The sequence below is a fragment of the Furipterus horrens genome, unplaced genomic scaffold (genome assembly GCF_987537825.1).
Source record: "Furipterus horrens unplaced genomic scaffold, mFurHor1.1.pri manual_scaffold_5, whole genome shotgun sequence".
NCBI lineage: Eukaryota > Metazoa > Chordata > Mammalia > Chiroptera > Furipteridae > Furipterus > Furipterus horrens.
In genome coordinates, this window is record NW_028327175.1 from 203,044,054 (window position 1) to 203,062,323 (window position 18,270).

Genomic DNA, 18,270 nt, shown 5'->3' on the forward strand with positions numbered 1-18,270 from the left:
CATTTGTTTAAATGGTCAATTGTCTTTTAAAGAGATTTAAATAATATGAAAAAAGTATATTCTATTTCTCCGTGTTGTTACAATTTTGGTGCCTCTGCACCACCCGGAGCAGAGACCACAGGGAGGCCAGCGAGGCCGTGCTGAGGGTGCATCGCAGGGCAGGCCTCGGCCTGGGCGGAGGGGAGGCAAAGCTGGAGCGAAGAGAGAGGGAGGGCGGAGGCCGTGCAGCTCAGAGCCAGCCAGGCGATGGGCCACAGGGGCTGGCCGCGTCCCCCAGCGTTCTCCTGGGAGTTCAAAGGCCCACCCAGAGTCTAGGGGAAGAAAGAGCATGTGTTGTTCTGGCCATTTTAGGAAAACGAAATGCATGTGGAGGAGCCCTTTGTCGGGACCCTCTGGCTGAGAAGGGACTGGGGGTGGGGTGGGGGGCTGGAAAGGTGAAGACGCCAGGCTGCAGGAGGCTCTGTGTAGGAGGGCAGGGTGTGGGGGAAGGTGGGAGCTGCGCCAGAGGGTGGGTCCTGGGCTGTGGGCCAGAGTCTCATCTGGGAGCCCATGGACGACTGGGGCCCCTTTTGCCTCCATGTCACCTGAAAGCCAGCTGGCCACACTGGTCAGGGCATCACTGCTTGTCTTGGTGCTGCAGGAAGAGGTGTCCCAAACCACCTGCAGCCCGGTACTGGGTTTACCCCCCATCTCTCCCACCCCCCAGGGTGAGGGCTGTCCTGGGTCTGGGTGGGAGACAGCAGCTGCCTCTGAGGGTGGGGGCCATGTGGGCGGGTGGGGGCTGTCCCGTCCCACCCTAGGCAGCCTTTGGCCCACCCCCAGCCCTCTCACTGTTGAAGGGACCCCTCATGAGCCCCCAAGGACCGTGGAAGGAATGTGCCTATTGATGGGCGCCAGCTCAGTAGCATGGGTTGGGAAGGCAGACCCTGCAAATGCAATCTGCGGGAGAGACAGGGGAGTGTTTGTAAGCCACGTGCTCCCCACCCGAAGGCCTCCTCCCAGCTCCGCCTGCAGCACCCCAGAACCTTCACCAGAGAAGATTGCATCCAAATTTATGCCCATGACACCAGGCCCATTTAATCGCCGTGGTGTCTTCTGGGGGAGGCAAGATTGCTCTCCCAGGCGTGCCCACAATGTGAGAGGAGTAGTCAAAGGGCCTGAATAAATAGGCAGTACCTTCGGGGACAATGGGCAGCCCCGTCTCCAGGCGGGAGGGACCTGTGGAATCTGGGGCTGATGGGCTCTGGAGTGGAGGCGTCCTGGCTGGGGCCAGGACCGGTGCTTTGTGTGCAGGGTTAATGAGCTGGAAAACACAAACGGGCCTCGCAGGCTATGGAATCGCTTCGGGGCAGCAGATCACTTGGCTGCTGGGAGAGCCCGGAATTGACTTCCTTTGTCCCCAGAGCCAGCACACCCTTGCAGAGACTGCGCTAGGTTCTGGGCCTCCTCCAGGAGGGCTCCAAAGAGTCCAGGCTTCAAAGGACTCTGATGGGGTCAGGAACTCAGGAACAAGGGGGCTCTGAACACACAACACAGCAGACGCCTTTCTCCTGCCTCTCCATTTCCACCCTCCCCTCCACCCCGCCCCTGCCGTGTACACCAGAATAAAAATCCGAAAGGCAGGGTGGGGAGGACAGCCCTGGGACCCTGGACCAGGCTCTCACATGCACCCAGTCCTGGCCGTACCTGCAACCCAGGCATGTGTCCTGACCGGGAGTTGAACCGGTGACCTTTCACTTTGCAGTAGGAAGCCCGACCAGAAATCTTGCTGCAGGCTTGCTAGTGGTCTGTGGAGACTCTGCCAGCCAGTCGGGCCCTGGGTGGGTGGGCTATGCTGGGGAGGTCTGCGGAGGCGTCACTCTCGCTGGTGCAGAGCAGCCGTACGCCACGGAGAGGCCAGCCAAGGCCGTGGACCCAGACCTTCAGGTGAAGTTCAGAACACCTGTTGGGTATTTTCTGTGGGGCCTGGAGGTCAGGGCTGAAACCCTCGTTCCAGGACCCCACTCCTGTGGTTTCCAGAAGCCCAGAGAAGCTAGAAGTGGTTTAAGGAAGGCCTATGAATCCTGGGAGGGGGTGTCTCAGGACAGAGGGGTGTGAGGGGCAAGACACAGGATGCCGCCCCACAGAATTCTGAAACGAGGGGAGAGTAGAGACCCCATGGCCTGGGGACTGACACCAGCTTTTGTCCTTTGTCAGTTCCCCTACCGCCAGGACACTGACATTCAAACCCATGTCATTGCAAACCAAATGCAGCTCCAATGTGGCTAATTTTCATTTCCTTCCAAGGTTTTCTGTTTCTTTCTTCCTCCCTCCGGAGGGAAGTTCTCTTTTTCCCTGGTAATTAGCAGCATCCAATGGTGAGGATCCTGAGGGTGGGGGAGGTACCCGGGGGCCCTGCCCAGGCCCCAGGCAGGACGCCCGGCCAGCCACGCTCTGCACACTGGGGCAGGTGGCAGGGTCTCACTGCTGAGGTCTGTGCACTTGAGTTGGCCTTGGAGGGGGTGCCCAGGCCTTAGGCCCTCCCCCACCCTGAGCTCCACTCCCTGCTCACCCACATGGGCTGTCTCTGGTCTCCCCCACCCTCCTGCAGCTCAGAGCTGAGGACCAGGGTGGGTTGCAAGTGGGAAAGCGGTGAGAAGGGAGGTCCCCAGTGGTGCCTGCAGCCCCCAGACCTGGAGGACCTGGAGCTCGAGGTGCTTTCCTGGTTCTAGTCCTGGCTCTGCTGAGGGGCTGTGACACCTGACCTGCCATCTTAACCTCCCTGGTCCTCAGTTTCCTGTTCGGTCTCTGCCACATGAGGAGAAGCAAACTTACATAGCAACCCATTTGTCTGGTCAGCGAGGCCCCTGCCCACTTCCCTCCCACCCGTTCCAGTCAGCTGGGCCCAGAGGCAACAGGGGGGCTCACGGGAGAAGAAGCAGGTGCTACTCCACCTGCTGCCCCGAGGCACGAAGGGAGTGGCCATCCCTGTCCTGGGTCTGGGACCCAGGGTGCTACCTGGCTATCTGGGCCTCGAGTGGGGAGGGGGCCAACGGCCAGTCTCTGGCTCAGCAGACTGACCACAGCCCCTCTGCCCACTGAGAAGCAGGGATTCCTCAAAGGTGCCCTCAGCTCTCCCTGACCCATCGTCATGCAGCAGGGACAGGGCCCAGCCAGGACAGGCGGGCAGGAGGGCCACGCAAGCCGCTGAGCCTCTGTGGGAGACTTGTAATCCTGCCTAATCCTGTCAGGCCTCAGATCCCTGCAATCGAGGAAGACCACACACGTCACCTCAGGATGCCAGAGCTTGGCATGGCCACAGGCCAGGGCAGTGGCACCCACTTGGCCCTGAGCCCCTCGGGGCCCAGGGAGCCAGGGGCCAGGACCCACGCATAGGCATTGACCTGACGGGCTGGCTTCTCTGTGGCCAGTGCTCAGACGAGTGAGGCCCAGGGCCTCCAGACTCCAGAGCTGGGGCCTCCCACCCCCTTGGGTGGGTGGGCCTGGACGGGATGGAAGACTTATGGCTGTGCTGGAGTTTCAGTCACACTGAACACAGACCCTGCCTCAGGAAGGACATGAGAGTGCCTCTGCACCAGGGTCTTGGTTTCTGAAAATGGCCACGTTGGAGGCAGTAACTTGGTGTGAGAGCCCAACAGCCAGCCACAAAAGGGGCACCCGCCCAGCCTGCCCCCCACCTCCTCAGCTCAGGCCTGGTCACAGGGCAGGAGGCCTCGGGCCAACTGGGCCCTGTCCACCCTCCACAGTGGCTTCTCCAGGGACAGTAAATGAGAGCAGCGATGAGCAGACAGTCACACCAGCTCACTCCCCACACTTGGGGGCCACACTGGGGTGGGGGAACCCAATGTGTAAAATCTGAGCAGGGACTCTAGTGCCAGGAGTGTTGTGGGGACAGCGGCAAGGCAGGGTTGCGGCACGGTGGGAGAAGTTGAGGCCGCAGGGGAAACAGGGTCACAGGGTCATGAGAACCATGGTTGGGAATTTGAGTTTTATTCTAGATGTGGGGTCCTGGGGGGTGGTCAGTGATCACTCTGGTGTTCAGGTCAGAGGGCTGTTGTCTGTCCTGCCTAACATCCCCCAGGACTGGGGAGACCTGACGCGGAGCCTTGCCCCTCCCTCCGTGGGTGGGGTCTACAATCGGCAGTTCTGCAGAGACTAGGGGACAATTAGGGCTGATGGGGTCCTGCAGAATTCCTCCTGATCAAAGAGAACAGGCAGCTGCGTGCATCTGCAGATGGTTCACGGCCCAAGGCTTGTTTCATTTGAAAACAATCTAAGATACAGGGACATTAACAATCGAGTATCTAATTTAATCCTGGTCTAAAAGACCACTTAAGACTGAGCAGGTTAGCGAACTTTCAAGCCGTGGGTCTGCGCGCTCACTGCGTTTCTTCCTGGTGCTGGGGGCCTAGGGGCGGGAGGCTGCTGGGGGGGCATCTGGGCTAGAGCTGGGGACAGGCCCACTGCGGTGCTCCCAGACCCCAGATGGGACAGGGTGACAGGCACTTAGTGGGGGAAGCTCCCTGCCAGGTGGCATGGAGGGTGGCACCTGTCTGCTCAGAATGTTTGGGCTCCAGGAGCCATACTGCGTCCCAGACCGACCCACACGTGTCATCTCCGTGCACCTGGGGCCCGTGTTGGGCTGCTCATGGACTGGGCCTTCCCTAAGCCCGGGGTCTAGATCATTTTTCACTCCCTTGGTGGCCAAGCCTGAGCAGGGGCCCCGTTCCTTGTGCCCTGTTGAATTGTTGTCCCTTAGCCTCACACCAAGTCACTGGACCAATTCTGGTGCAGGCAAGAAACCCTGGCAGTGCCTGTCCAACCGGAAACTGGCAGGGAGGAGATCGGGCTGCCAGGCTTGCAGGGCCAAGGCCGATGGCTTCCTGTGCTCTGAGGAGAGACTTGCTGGGGGCCAAGGACAGCGGCAGGACCCTCAGCTGAAGTTCGAGGAGGTTCGGAAAGGGGCTGCGACCTAAGCCGAGGGATGTCCCAGGCCTCTAAGGGCTGAGGCTCTTGCTGCCACATGACTTGGTCACCAAGGATAAGCCTGTCCCTCTCATCCTGCCAGGGCAGGGCTGGGTGGTCTGCATTCATACATGACCCAAGGAAGGACCCACACTCTTTCCTGTGAGGTATGCTGAGCCCCAGGAGGCAGGCAGCCATGCCCTATGCACCCCCGTGTTCACGGGGCTCCAGAGGGCATCCCGCCCATCCAGGATGGGGTGGATATGAGGGGCAGAGAGCCCACCTCAGACGCCAAGCTGAGGCTGGGTCCCAGATCCCCGAGCAGTGAGCGGACTCTGGTGTCCCTCCCCAGGGGGCTTCCCCACATCCCCAGTGAAGACACTTTGGTGAGGGTCACTTCCACTACCTTACCTCTCCCCAGAGCCCCCAAGGCCAGTCCTCCTGCTCCTCCTCCACAGGGAGTGGGGTTAGGAGGAAGTGGTGCTGAGCTGGGGGGTGGGGTGGTCCGTGCAGGTCCCGCACCTGGGGGTCTTTTAAGTATGTTGAGGGCGGGGGTTGCTTTCCCCTCCCCCAGGCTCAGGCCTTTGGGGCTGGAAGGCCACTGCCTATCTCGGCGGGCAGAGGGAAAACCAGGCTTCCTGCTACAGGGTGCTGTGGCCACAGGGGCTCCCCCACTTCAAATTCTCCTTCGTGGTTACTGAACAGGCAGTTCCGGTTTGGGAGAAGATGGGGATGGTGACTCCGGACGGCTGTGGCCCGTCGCTGGCTCTGCCTCCTCCGCCGGAGATCCTCGGCTTCCCCGCAGAGCGCCGGAGTGCGGGGCTGGGAGACGCACCCGGACAGGCCCGGTCGCCGCCAGGCGCAGGGCCGGGCTCCGCCTCGGGATGGACCCGCCACACTTGAGCGCACCGCCGCCCGGCTGGGAGTGCCGCCCGCGCCCGCGGCCCCTTTGTCATGCACATGAGGGCGCCGGGGCTGAGAAAGAGTCCCCTTCAAACCCGAGTCACCGATGAAGAGCACTTTTCTTTCCCAGCCTGCGGGCTTGGCACAAGCCTGCTGTTTCCAAGTGGCCTCTCATTCATTGTCCCCGTGGGTGCCCCCCGACAGCCCCTGGCAGCTGCTGCGCTTTCAAAGGCTCAATAGAGTCTCTCCGCAGGTGAGCCCTCCTGCCGGGGGCTCCCCGTCAAAGGCTCTTTGAGACGTCACCGGGGAGCGGGCTCCGAGCGTGTCGCCGCTAACAGCGCCGGCACAATGGCCGCGCCACTCAACGGGCGCCCCGGCGCGCCCCGCCCCCGCGCGCTTCCGTGGGGGGGGCTCCCCGTGCCCCTACGGCCTCCCCTCCGCCGCCGGCCTCGCCGCTCCGTACCCCGCCCCGCCCCCCGACCTCCCGCCGCCCGCCCGGGTAATTGCTTCTTTGAAGTCCGGGCCGGCGTCGCGGCGCCCGGAGCGCCCCCACCCTGCGCGGGGCCGCCGTCCGGCCGCTCGGTTTCAGCTCCTTTTCATCGTCTCCTTTTCAACTTTATTAAAACCAGCCCGGTGTCCGCGGCCGCAAGAAGTCGGCCCAGCGGGGCCTCTCGCTGGAGGGGCGGAGCGGCCGGGGCGGGGCCGGGGGCGGGGCCACGGGGGCGGGATCGCCGGGGAAGCTCCACCCGTCCCGGGCCCCTCCCGACCCTCAAGTTGGGGCGCAGTCCAGGCACCCCAACGTGACCAGGTAACCCTCCCAGGACTCACTGTTCAGGAGCTGCGTGGGATCTCAGTGCTCTGATCGTCTTGGTTGTTATGTTCTTTTTTTGTGTGTTTATTGAAAGAATGACGGGAAGATGGTAGAAATTCCGATAGCTTTTGGAGACAGTCCACCAAGCCTCTCACCCCAATCTTCCTGGATGGGATCTCAGGCCTCAGTGGTTGTGCTGGGCTCCTCTGGAAGGGCTGGGTGTGAAAGACCCCAAGGTCCTGCCCTTGGGACTCGAGCTGGAGGCTGTAGGGGCATTTAGCTCCTCTTCCCCCAGCACCCAGCTCTGCCCTCTAGGGTGAGGCCTGGTCAGCAGAGATGGGGTGAGAGGAGGTCAGAGAGGTGGCATTGCTGTCTGCACGTGTGTTTCTTGGAAATCTATTCACCTGGAACCAATCAGCTCTTCCTGCAAGTGCACCGTGTGTGGGTGTAAAATCGCATCTTTCATTCACTGGTTCATCCATTCTTTAGCCAACAAACGCCTGCGGGGCCTCTGCCTGGGTGTGGCCAGCCCCAGACTCGTCGCCGTCGTCGGCAGCCGACCCTACAGCTCTGGCCCTACAGGAGCTGCGCAGCGGCTTTGGCCACAACCCCAGCTCTCAGTGGGGTTTCCTGCCCTGAGGTTTTGGGTTTGGGGGTCAGTCTCAGGGGCTCTAGGAGCTCAGGTGCCACTATCCAGGGACTGGGCCTGATGATGAAGACCACTCCTGACCCTGGGCGGGAAGCTCAGAAGGTGATGTCGCAAGCCCAGTGGCCACTTGTCGGAAATGTATCCACTCAGCCTCCCGAGCCAGATGAAACCACGGCACTGGTTTGTATGTACACCTGAAATTTATTTATAAGAAACTTGTTTAGAGTAGTTTTACATGTTTTTGTTTTTTAATCCTTGCCAGGATATACATACCTTGATTTTAGAGAGAGAGGAAGGGAGAGAGAGAGACACCAATGTGAGAGAGAAACATCGATTTGTTGCTTCCCATACGTGCCCCAGCCTGGGACTGAACCTGCAACCTAGGCATGGGCCCTGACTGGGAATCAAACCCAAGACCTTTCACTGCACGGGATGACGCTCCAACTAACGGAGCCACACCGGCCAGGGCTATTCTTAGAGTGGTTTTATACATACAGGATGTTGTAAAAGCAGTAGAGAGTTCTATGGCTTCCTGTGCACCCCCCACCTGTGAAATATGTGAAATATGCTTTTAAAGATAAGTTTATTTATTCAAACTCAGAAGCTTGGCCTCCCTCCAGGGAGGAGGGGTCCCGCTGCCTGGAGGTCTCGGAGACAAGGGTCCTGCTTATCCCCAGGTGTGGGAGGGGTGGGAACGCTGTAGTGTCTGCAGAGATAGGCTGGTCTGGCCACCCTCGGGGGGGGGGGGGGGGCCCAGCTGTGGGGCAGGACTGAGCAGGTGTGGCTGCAGGAGCTGCACTGGGCGGTCAAGCGCTGGCTCCTTAGACCTGTGCTGCCCCTCCCCTGGGCGGGGCAGCCACAGACAGGCACAGCGGACACTCTTTGCTGGGCACTTTCCTTGCCTGAGAGCACATCCGGACTGTGTGGCCTGGCAGGGGGCGACCCCCAGGACCAGGTATGCAGATGGCACTGAGGGGGGTCAGGACCCCTTGGCCTCCAGCTCACAGGAATTCCCTTCTGCAAAGTGCAGGTAGTTCCCAGCACGTCTGCTCCCCGACGCAGGAGACAGGTGTTAGTTAGCTCAGAGAAGGAGGGGTCCTCCAGGCCAGTCCTGAGTCCCTGCCCCCCTACCTTCCAAGTGTCATGGGACTCTCCCCGTGCTCCCTTGCTCTGCTCCCTCCCCCGTAGCCTCTAAGCCCTGCTGAAGGGGGGCTGCTGACCGTGTATCAGCCCCACACCCATGGGGCTCCAGGGTGCCAGGGCCACCAGACTCAGGGCCTTCCTCACATGGAGTCACCTCCACCCCCACGTGAGGCTCGTGGGCCACACCTGTTGATTTCCTCCGATGGGGAACAAGACCAAGAGTGCTTGGAGCCCACTGTTCCCCGAGGAGCCAGGTGGGCGCGGCACAGCTCTGGCTCCAGAGGGGCCTCACAGCTGGGCTGGGGGCAGTGACCCTGAGGCCCTGAGCGGCTGTGTGGGGACACTGGCCGGGCTGGACGACTGTGCCTGAGAGGCAGAGCACGTGGGACCAGCCTCAGCGCCCACCTGTCGTGGCTGCAGGACAGCCCACGCGAGGGCCCAGCGCCTGTTTGCGTCTCCGGCCGCCGCAGCACAAACCCCACTCCTGGCCCCACGGGGGTGGCTGAGAGCGGGCCTGTTTCCAAACACCTTCCAGGGACAAATGGGAAGAAGGGAGCATCCGAGTCTGCAGCAAATCAGCGGATTACAGCTCGGACCACGTGGAGGACTGTTAACAGAGGAGCCCCACCTGCAGCTGTCCTTGGAGGCCGGTTAACCTTGACACAAAGCTTCTCACGGTGCCCCTCAGTTCCAGCCAGGATTTCTCTCCTGTGTTGGCTGTTTTCTCAGTCTGGAAGAAGGCAAAGGATCATTCTGATGAATGCAGAGCAGATGTGAGCTTTTTCTCTGGGGTCAGAACTGGGCCAGGTCCTGGGCAGCCCAAGCTGGGGTCCCATGTCTGACTTGTTTCCCGCTTAGGGAGGGGAGACCTGAGAGCCCGTGGTTGCCCCCTGTGGCGAACCTGAAAGCAAGGAGGTGCCGGCCTCAGCCAGGGGGGCAACAAGGAGGACACACACCTGGCCTTTGGGCCTTTGACTGCCCGAGAGCACATCAGGGACCAAATCTGGGCTGGGGCGCAAGGCAGGTGGCCTGGTGTGGAGGTGCTTTGCAGGGCACTTGGCAACAGCTGTCCCTGGGCAGGAAGGGCTGTCCCTGCAGGCAGGTGTTCCCAGATCTGGCTCCACCCTTGTGTCCGGCTGTGCCCACATCCCAGGAGGCGATGTATGTTGAGTTGCTGGCATTGGGGAAGAGGCAGAAACACTGTGGCAGTGGGCACTGGGCCTCACAGTGGGTGCAGGGCTATGCTCCGTTGGCAGCTGACACCCCCGCCCCCCAGGAGAAGCCGTGTCAGGACCGGTGCGGATTCCTTCCGGGTGCTGCGGTGCCCGCATCCCCTCCAGCAGCTGTGCCGGGCTGGCTCATAGCATCCAGCCTTTTCTCTTCAGCTTTCTGAAGTCACTCTGAGACTCGTGGGGTCTTGCCTGCCCAGGGTTGTGTCAGGAGGGTGCTAAGGCCCACTGACAAGGAACCCCTCACGTTTTCTCCTGCCCTCTGACCTCACAGCCAGCCCTGGCCCGTCCCTCTACCAGTCCCATGCTCAGACACAGGCCACAGGTGTCCATATGGCAGCTTGGTAGGACAGCAGACATCCTCCAGTCCTTGGAGCAAATCCTTGGAGAGGCTTCCCCAAGAGGAAAGACCAGGAGGCAGTGGGCCTCCAGTCGTGGGCCACCCCCATTGCCCAGGGCTCCTCCTCTGTCCCCTGGCTGTGGCTGGTGAGGACGCCCAGCCCCCTGAGTGACCCAGACGACCTCAGCCACATAGGCCCGGGCTGTGGGCAGCGCACTCTCTGCCCACCACTGGTGGAGAGCCCAATGCCAGCATCCCTGCTGGGCAGAAAGCTGACTGTGCCGCCCGCCAGGAAATGCCAGGCCCATCCTGCTGTGGCCTTGAGAATGAAGAGGAAGTGAGTTCCTGGCTCCCCACGGCTGGAGCTCCTCAGAAGCCAAACAGGGAGAGGCAGTGCTCAGGAAGGTGGGAGGAGGGTGGAGGGGACAGGCTGGGCCAGACATACGGACACTCCATGTGTCCACCCCATGGAACCCAGCTGGATAGGGCCAGTGAGCTGGGACACAGCACCCATGCTGGGGACAGGGTGAGATACTGTGGGGCCTAACACAGAGGCTGAACCCAGGATCTGGAAGCAGAGAGAGAAAGGGCACCAGCAGAGGGAATGGAGGCGTGGCAGGGCGGTGGACCTGGCGACAGAACACTTGGTGTGGCTACAGCCCTAGGCATGAGGGGTGCACAGGAGGGAGGGGCCACGGGGCCTGGGAGCTCAGGAAGAGCCAGTTCTGGGTCCTGTAAGCAGTGGGGTTCTGCTGCACCCCCTGCCGCCTGTCGCCCACCCACAGCGCCTGTGACTGTCCAGACTCTGTTGAAAGAGGCTCAGAGAGCAGTGGGCTGAGGTCATTCAGTCCAGTCTTAGTGGCAAGGAAGGAGAGGTGGCCACCAACCTCAGGAGGGAGTGGTCGAACAAGATTCAAGACCAGGATGGAGCAGGACAGACAGGTTGGTGGGTGGCAGGTCCAGAGGGCTGGGGAGAAGGCGGAGAACTGTGACCCGGCAGGGACAGGAGAGCCCGGCCCAGCGGAGGAAGAGCCCTCCTGGCTGTGTGTGCACAAAACACAAGAAGCCCCAGAGGGACGGGCAGCTGAGCCCCAGCAGGCGGCCCTTCCTTGGCCTGGGCGCCAGCGGGGTCTGCAGGGTCAGCATCCCTGAGGCCGCACACGTGACCGGGGCGCCCCAGCTTCCTGTTCCCAGTGGGCTCCGCCCGCGAACGTCTGTCTCCTGTGCCATCTTGGTTTCATTTTCAGTTGAGCTGTAACACTCATAAAACTCACCATTTTAAAGTAAACGCTGTGTGGTTTTTAGCGGATCTGTTGGCGAGGGGACCCGGTGTGAGGCCTGTGGAGTCAGACCAGACCTCAGTTCTGCAACCTTGGTACTTGCATCCTGGCTGAGAAAGAATTCAGAGCCAAGGCTCAAACTCTAAGAGAAAGCTTATTTAGAGAGTCACAGAAGTGGAAGAAATGGGCTCAGGAAACAAGTTACGGAGGCAAGGGAGGGCCCGCGGAGCTCAGGAGGGAGGAAGGCAAAGGTCCGTGCCAGGGGCAGGGAGGCAAAGCGGCACTTCTGCGAGGGAGGCCACCCTGGGCCCTCGGGCCCAAGGGTGGGGTCTTAGGGGAGGTCCCAGGGGAGGGTCCCAATAGAATATTCATCAGCTGCCCAGGTGTGTCCTTTCAGGGCCTGGTCTCCACCGGCTGGTAGGTGCCAGGGCAGGCTCATTGGTCAGTGTGCTGGTCCTGGGGTCAGTGTGGCGTCACTTGTCTGGTTTTGCTGCTTTTCTGGGCCTGGAGCTGAAACACAGCTGAGGCCTGGTTGCCTTTGATGTGGGTCAGAACCTCGTTGTCCTGGGGGCTCCATGCTGAAGGGCTATTCTTGGGCTCCTGGTCTGTGCCCCCTCTGAGGGGTCTAACCTGCATGACTAGCAACACGCTGGGAGAGGAAAGGTCACCCTGGGTGAGGTCCTTGCTTTCCCAGGTTGAGGGGCTTCCCGCGCTGGGGACCTGTGCCTGGCCCGTCGCCCTTGCGGGGCTCACACCTGTCTAAACACCCCCCCGCACGTCCATCCCTGTGACCCAGCTCCAGAGCGTTTCTACACCCTGGTGAGAAAGCCCGCCCTGCCAGCTGTCCCTCCACATCCCATCCCCAGCCCCTGGCGACCACGAGTCCCCTTTCTGTCTTCATGAATTTGCCCATTCTGGATGCTTCCTAGACATGAAATCAGACGCTGCGGTGTTCTGTGTCTGGCTGCTTTCATGCAGGACAACGCTTCCGGGCTCCAGCGTGTCCCCGCGGGTGGCAGGGCCTCGCGGCTGTCGCACTGTGCGGGTTTCCACACTTTGCCCCTCCACAGCTGGTAAGGCTCTGGGCAGATTCCGCCTTCTGGCCGCTGTGAGTGACATGCTGTCTCATTCTGTGAGCAGTGCTGTGGAATGGAATGTGCTCAGGACCCTGCAGCACCCTGTGTGCTGAGGCAGCTCTTCTGTCCCAGCCCATCCCTCTATGGACCCCCACCCTTCTGTGGCTTCCCAGCCCCTCCGGTGCCCGGCCCTGACTCCTGACCTTGACTCTGAGAGCAGGGGGCAGGTGTGGAGGCAGATCTCACCTCCTGTGCCCAGGAAGGAGGGGGCTCCCCAATTCTGGGGTGTGGCTCCCTGTGCCCCTGCCCTTCAGCTGCCCCTTGCCTGGCCAAGCTCCTTGTCCAGCACTTGATCCCTGTGCACCTGAGACGGGCCCTTAGGCTCTGGGACTCGTGTCCAGACCAGCAGCATTTGATAGCAACACAAGCCCAGCCCTGCAGGCGGAGCCTGTCCTAGGGCCACGGAGCTCTGTGCCCTGAGCCTGCTCCAGCCTTCAGGACTGCCACACACACCTGCAGGGGCGCCCGCGTCCCAAATATACTCACGCACGCACAAACACGTGGCAATCGGTCACCAAAAGAAAAGCACATTTCAAACCCCATGATGATGATGAAATGTCGATTCCCCTTTTAACACTGTCAAGTATCGTTTTTATCAGTGTTAACGCTGCGTTACTAACTGCTGACCAGGTCAGGGTCACCATGTCATCCTGGTGACTGGGGTCCGTCGTTCTGTACTGTTCCTGATGGTCACACGGCACTCTCAGTTCATGGTATCTGCTCCGTGTTTGCTTTCCCATCATTTCACTTCCAACTCTTCTGTCCCCATGGTTAAGGCTTGTAAACAGCATGTAGCTTAATTTTGCTTGTTAGCCAGTGTGAGAATCTCCATGTTTTAACTGACATATCACATACATTCCTAGTCACATAATTGCTGATGTATTTGGAGTTAGTTGCATGATCTTTTCTGGGCTTTCTACTTACTGCACTTTGCCTTTGCTTGTTTTTCCGTCTTCCCTGATTTTCTTGAGATAGTCTTATTTTTTAAAAAATGAATTATTTCCCCACCTGTATTTTGGAAGTTGGACACTGTTTCTATTGTTTATTTCTGTTTGGAATATGTTGTGTGTGTTCTTTTCCAATTCGTTACATCAATTCTGAAAAGTTATTCTTGTCGACGGCTTTGTGCCTGACTGAGCCATTGACGCTGCCCACCCCGGCGCCTGAGCGCTTCTCCGCAGACACCCCGCTCCTGGGCACAGGTAACAGCAGCACAGAGCAGAGGTGCCTCTGCCCCTCCCACCTGGCCTGCCCCCTCCCTTTCCGCAGGCACCTACCACCCCAGACCCCTGTCAGCCTCTGCTGAACAGATGAGGAAACAGAGGCAGCACCCCGGGGACACAGATGGCAAGTCCCTTGGGTTATTGAGCTGAACTGGTGAAGGGGCCAGTTACAAGCTGTGAGTGGTTTGGGGGAGCAGGAGGGGCGTGGATCCCAGGCTGCTGCTTGCCTTGGCCCAGAGAGTGGCTTTGTGGAGAGGGTCACGCAGCAGCACCAGGGACCCCGAGGGTGACTCCCACCCCAATCCTAGCCAGGCCTGCTATGCTGCACCCAAACAGGAGCTGCCCTGTCACCCACAGCCCTTCCCGTCACGGCCTCCCATGGGAGGGACTCCAACTCCAGCGCCCTGGGAGCGCCCAGCGTCACCAGCAGACACATTTCCCCAGCTTCCTGGCCACCTTTCCCCTTCCCTACTTCCCCTCCCAGTGAGACCCCTCCCCTGGCCTGCTCGCCCCTCCCTCCATCCACTTCCTTGTTTCATTTCCCACTCCTTAGTTTCTGCAGAGACGCCTCGAGAAAGAAAGCATGGCTCACCAGCTTCCTTCTGTTTGGGGAGAGCTCTGAGGGAGGGCCCCTGGCTGCCCCCTGGCCCCTCAAGGACTGAAGTGACAGGTGGCCAGTGCTGCTGTCCGAGAGCCTGTGACGTTTCAGCACTTGGTGCCAGACCGCGCCTGACTGGGTGAAAAGACTGGGGGTCAGTAGGTTCCTGCATGGAGGGCTGGGACGGCTGGGCACAGGGCAAGGGTGCCCCCCCTTGCCCACTCAGAGGGTGCGATGAGGCCCCATCCCTTAGAACCTCACTCACCGGCTGCCTCTGGAAGGGACGCAGTGGGGACCAGGGGAGTGGTGCCTGGGGAGGACGGGCTTGCTGGGCAGGAAGGGTGGTCATGGTGGCCTCTTGCAAAGACGGGTGCTGGGCTGTGCTGGGTGGGCTAAGGGACAGAGCCCCCTCCTCACCCCCCGACACATGCAGGCACCTTCCTCTAGCCGCCGGGCAGGAGGGCCCTGTGGGAGTGCGGACGGGGCAGGCGGGACCCCTCTTCCTTCATTTCCCAGAGCAGCTGGCAGGCCAGAGGGCATGGGGACCTTGCAGGGCTCGCTGACTGCACCGCTGCTCACCCAGGTGGGGAGCGCTCTCAGTGGGGAGCCACGGGGCAGATGGACCCCAACTGCAGCCGTTCAGGCTCAGCCCTGCACTCATAGGGTTGGAGCAGCAGGCTCTCTACCCCAGGATCTTGAGCTGCGTAGAGAAAGTTCTAGTGCTTCCCAGAAGGTCTGACTGCTCTTCCCAGAGCAAGTACTATAGGGGAGCACCCATCTAGGTCCACTTGGGCTCCTCCACAGCCATTGGCCGGGCGGCCTCAGAAGCACCCACCCATTCCTCATGGTTCTGGAGGCCTGAGCCCAGGGACCACACGGGTGGGTTCTGGAGAGGCCCCTCCTGGCTCCTAGCGGGCTGTGTCCTCAAGGAAGGAGCTCCCTGGGGCCTCCTTTGTAGGGACACTATTGCCCCGCTCCACAACCTGATCACCCCCAAAGGCCCACCTCCTGCCACCACGACACTGAGGATAGGATTTCCACACACAAACTTGGGGGAACACAGACATTTAGTTTACAGCAACTCCTCGTGACCAACTTCTGAAGAAAAAGAAAGGACTGGAAAGTGTGGCCTCTAAGTGGCCCAGCCCTTTAATGTCAAATGTCTCATGGACATGAATGGAGACCCCAGGGGTGGGGAGCAGAGGCTGCGCTGTCAGAGCTGCTGGGCAGGGGTCCCGTGTCACTGGGTTCCGCAGAGACCCAAAGACCAGCAGGGGAGAGGGTGATTTTGTGGTGGCAAGGAGGCTCCAGATGCATCCTGATGGGGGCTGGGGGCCTGGGGAGCCTGGGTCAGGGAAGCTCAAGAGGGGTCCGGGGAGCATCTTGCCTTTCTCTGCTGGGCCCTGAGCTGGAAGGAGGAGCAGCCCCCTGGGGAACCAGCAGGCTTTGCCGGCTGTCAAATCACCACAAGGTTGTTTGTGACTTCCCAGGCTGGACCGGCAGGTTCTGAACCCGCGTCCATCTTTATGGATGGTCTGCCGTGTCTGTCTGCGTAGTCAGTCTGTCTGTCCTGGTCTCTTGCAGCCTGAGGGTGGTTTTCTCTGTGGGAGACCAGAAGCAGCTCAGGGGCAGCACCCATGGCTTCCAGCTCTGGAGAGGAAGAAGCGGCCCTGGCCATCCCCCCGCTGAAGCCCAGCGAGAGGTTCCACCTGTTTGTCAGTTACAGCAGCGTGGACAGCACGTGGACTCACGGGCTCATCAGCCGCCTGGAAGCCGACCACGCGGGCCTGAGGGTCTGCCTGCACGAGCGGGACTTCACCCCGGGCAGGAACGTCCTGGAGAACATGGCCGAGTGCATCCATCAGAGCCAGAAGGTGCTGCTGGTGCTGAGCCAGGACTTCGTGCAGAGCCGCTGGTGCCTCCTGGAGGCCGACCTGTCGCTCTTCGGCTACTGCCTGGACAGGAAGCCCGTCATCCCCGTCCTGCTGCGGCCCTGCCAGGTCCCGCTGCACCTCAGCCACCTGACCTACCTGGAGGCCACAGACAGCTGCTTCTACAGCAAGGTGGCGCGGCTCCTGTGCACCCCCGGCCACCGCATGGCGCGCCACCTGCCCAGCCGGCGCGCCGTCCCTTCCCTCTACAGTGGGCAGACTCTCCTGACCCTGAGCTGCATCAGCAGGGCCAGCCTGCCCTCTTGGAGGGTAGGGACCTTCAGCACCCTGGATGTCCCAGGCCCCTTGAGGGAGGTGTTGCAGGACCCCGAGGTGTACAAGAATGCTGTGGGCATCCTGAACGGGGTGCAGTCCCCAAGGTCCTGCCTCCGGTACCTGGGCTTCAGGGTCATGCTCGGCATCTTCCTTCTCCTTCTCTCCGTGGCTTTAGTCGTGGCCTTCCTGTTAGTCTATTTTCCGCACATTCCGCCGGGGCTGCTGTTCCTGCGAATCACCGTCAACGTGTTTCTAAGCCTCCTCCTCATGGTCCTGGCAGTTAACAGCCTGTGTTGGTTCAGAAGGTTTTCTAGGAAGAAGATGCAGGAGCTGGTCCTCAGGGTCGGGGAGGCCAACCTGCTGCTGGCGCCGCACTCGGTGCTGATGGGCTGCGAGACCCAGAACCAGCTGGCCTTCGTGTTCGTGCAGCTGGAGGACTGCAGGCGGGCCTTCCTTGAGGCCCCCGCAGGGGAGGCCCTGTTCCGGGCGGCTCTGCTGCGGTTCTCCTGTGCCTACGCCTGCTGCCTGGTCCAGGCGCACTTCCCCCGCTGCGGGGACGCTGCCACCGCTCGGAGCCACCTGCGGTCTGGCCTGTGTTTCTGCCAGTATGTCTCTGCGGAGCTGGAGGGGACAGGGGGCTAACCCAGGGGACGCCGGGGGGCCCGGGGCACTGTCCCTCCGCCTGCGCCGTGGCGGTCGGGGCTGCCAGGAGGCGCGGCCAGTGCGTGGCCTCTCACCTCTGTGCAGCTGTGCTGGGCGGGGCAGCCCGTGGGCGCCTGACGGCCCGCTCTAGGGCAGAGGTGACTGCCGCCAGCCACCAGGCCTGGTGTCCTGCTCTGGCCTGACAGGTGGGGGAGGGGAACTCTGGTCAAACTACCTGAGAGGAGGCCAGGGAAGGCGTGGGGAGCCCTCGGGTGCCCGGGGACTGGCCTGTGCCTCAGAGGACACAGTCACTGCTCCTGTCTGGATGGCCAGTGGGTGTCCAGGGGCCGAAGGCAGCTCCTGAGCCCCTCGCTGAGCAGCTCCTCCAGGCACTTGCCCCTCGTTCCGGGACATGGAGGCGGGGGCAGGCTCACCCCTAGGGACTTGGGTACAGACACACACACCCACTCTGAGCTCCCACCTTCGGTGCCATAGCCTGTGGGTGCTAAGCGCAGCTGCCCTTGTCTGGAAGCGGGGAGCCCTGAGTAGTTCTCAGCGTGGACACCCCATCAGACTGTGTCTCTGGTCATTGACTCCAGACCAGTGCGCCTGCCTGCTCTGCCCTGGCCCCAGGCCCTGCAAGGAAGACTCCAGCTTGTCTCCGTTCCCCCTCCTGGGGAGGGCGTGCCTGGGCTCAGCACTGCCACCTGGAGTCCTCACTGAGCACGGTGGTGCCAGCACTCTGCCCTCGCTGCTGACTGCGATCATCCCACCAGCACAGGGCGACACCCCCAGGAGGTGACCGAGCACCGATTCTGGATGCTGGGGACAGAGCAGGGAATGGCTACAGGCTGAGTTGTCCCTGAGCTTCATGGCCCCCACCATTCTGTGCCCCCAGAGAGCAAGACCCCACACCTTTGGCCTCACATCTCTCCCCAGAGACCCCCTCAGCTCCAGCCCAAGCACAGGCGGGAGCTTGGAGGTGATGGGTGGTGCTGGAGCTCTGCCCTGGGCCTCAGTTTACCCATCTGTGAATGAGCAGTTGGCTGGCGCTGGGCAGATGGCCCCGGCTCCCCCGGGGAGTCTTGGGTCACGGCCAGGCGCTATGCTGGGGAGTGGCTCAGGTGCTCTGCGGTTTTGCTGC

At 61.3% G+C, this 18,270-nt stretch overlaps 1 protein-coding gene across 1 annotated transcript; it reads left to right on the plus strand.

Annotated features, from left to right (window-relative positions):
* Positions 1-14,246: 14,246 nt before the first annotated feature.
* LOC150010819 (uncharacterized) lies at positions 14,247-17,145 on the plus strand. Its single transcript, XM_090279594.1, has 2 exons — positions 14,247-14,431; positions 15,862-17,145. The coding sequence occupies exon 2, from the start codon at positions 15,915-15,917 to the stop codon at positions 17,124-17,126; it is 1,212 nt and encodes a 403-aa protein (XP_090135720.1). The 5' UTR covers positions 14,247-14,431; positions 15,862-15,914; the 3' UTR covers positions 17,127-17,145.
* The last annotated feature ends 1,125 nt before the right edge of the window (positions 17,146-18,270 follow it).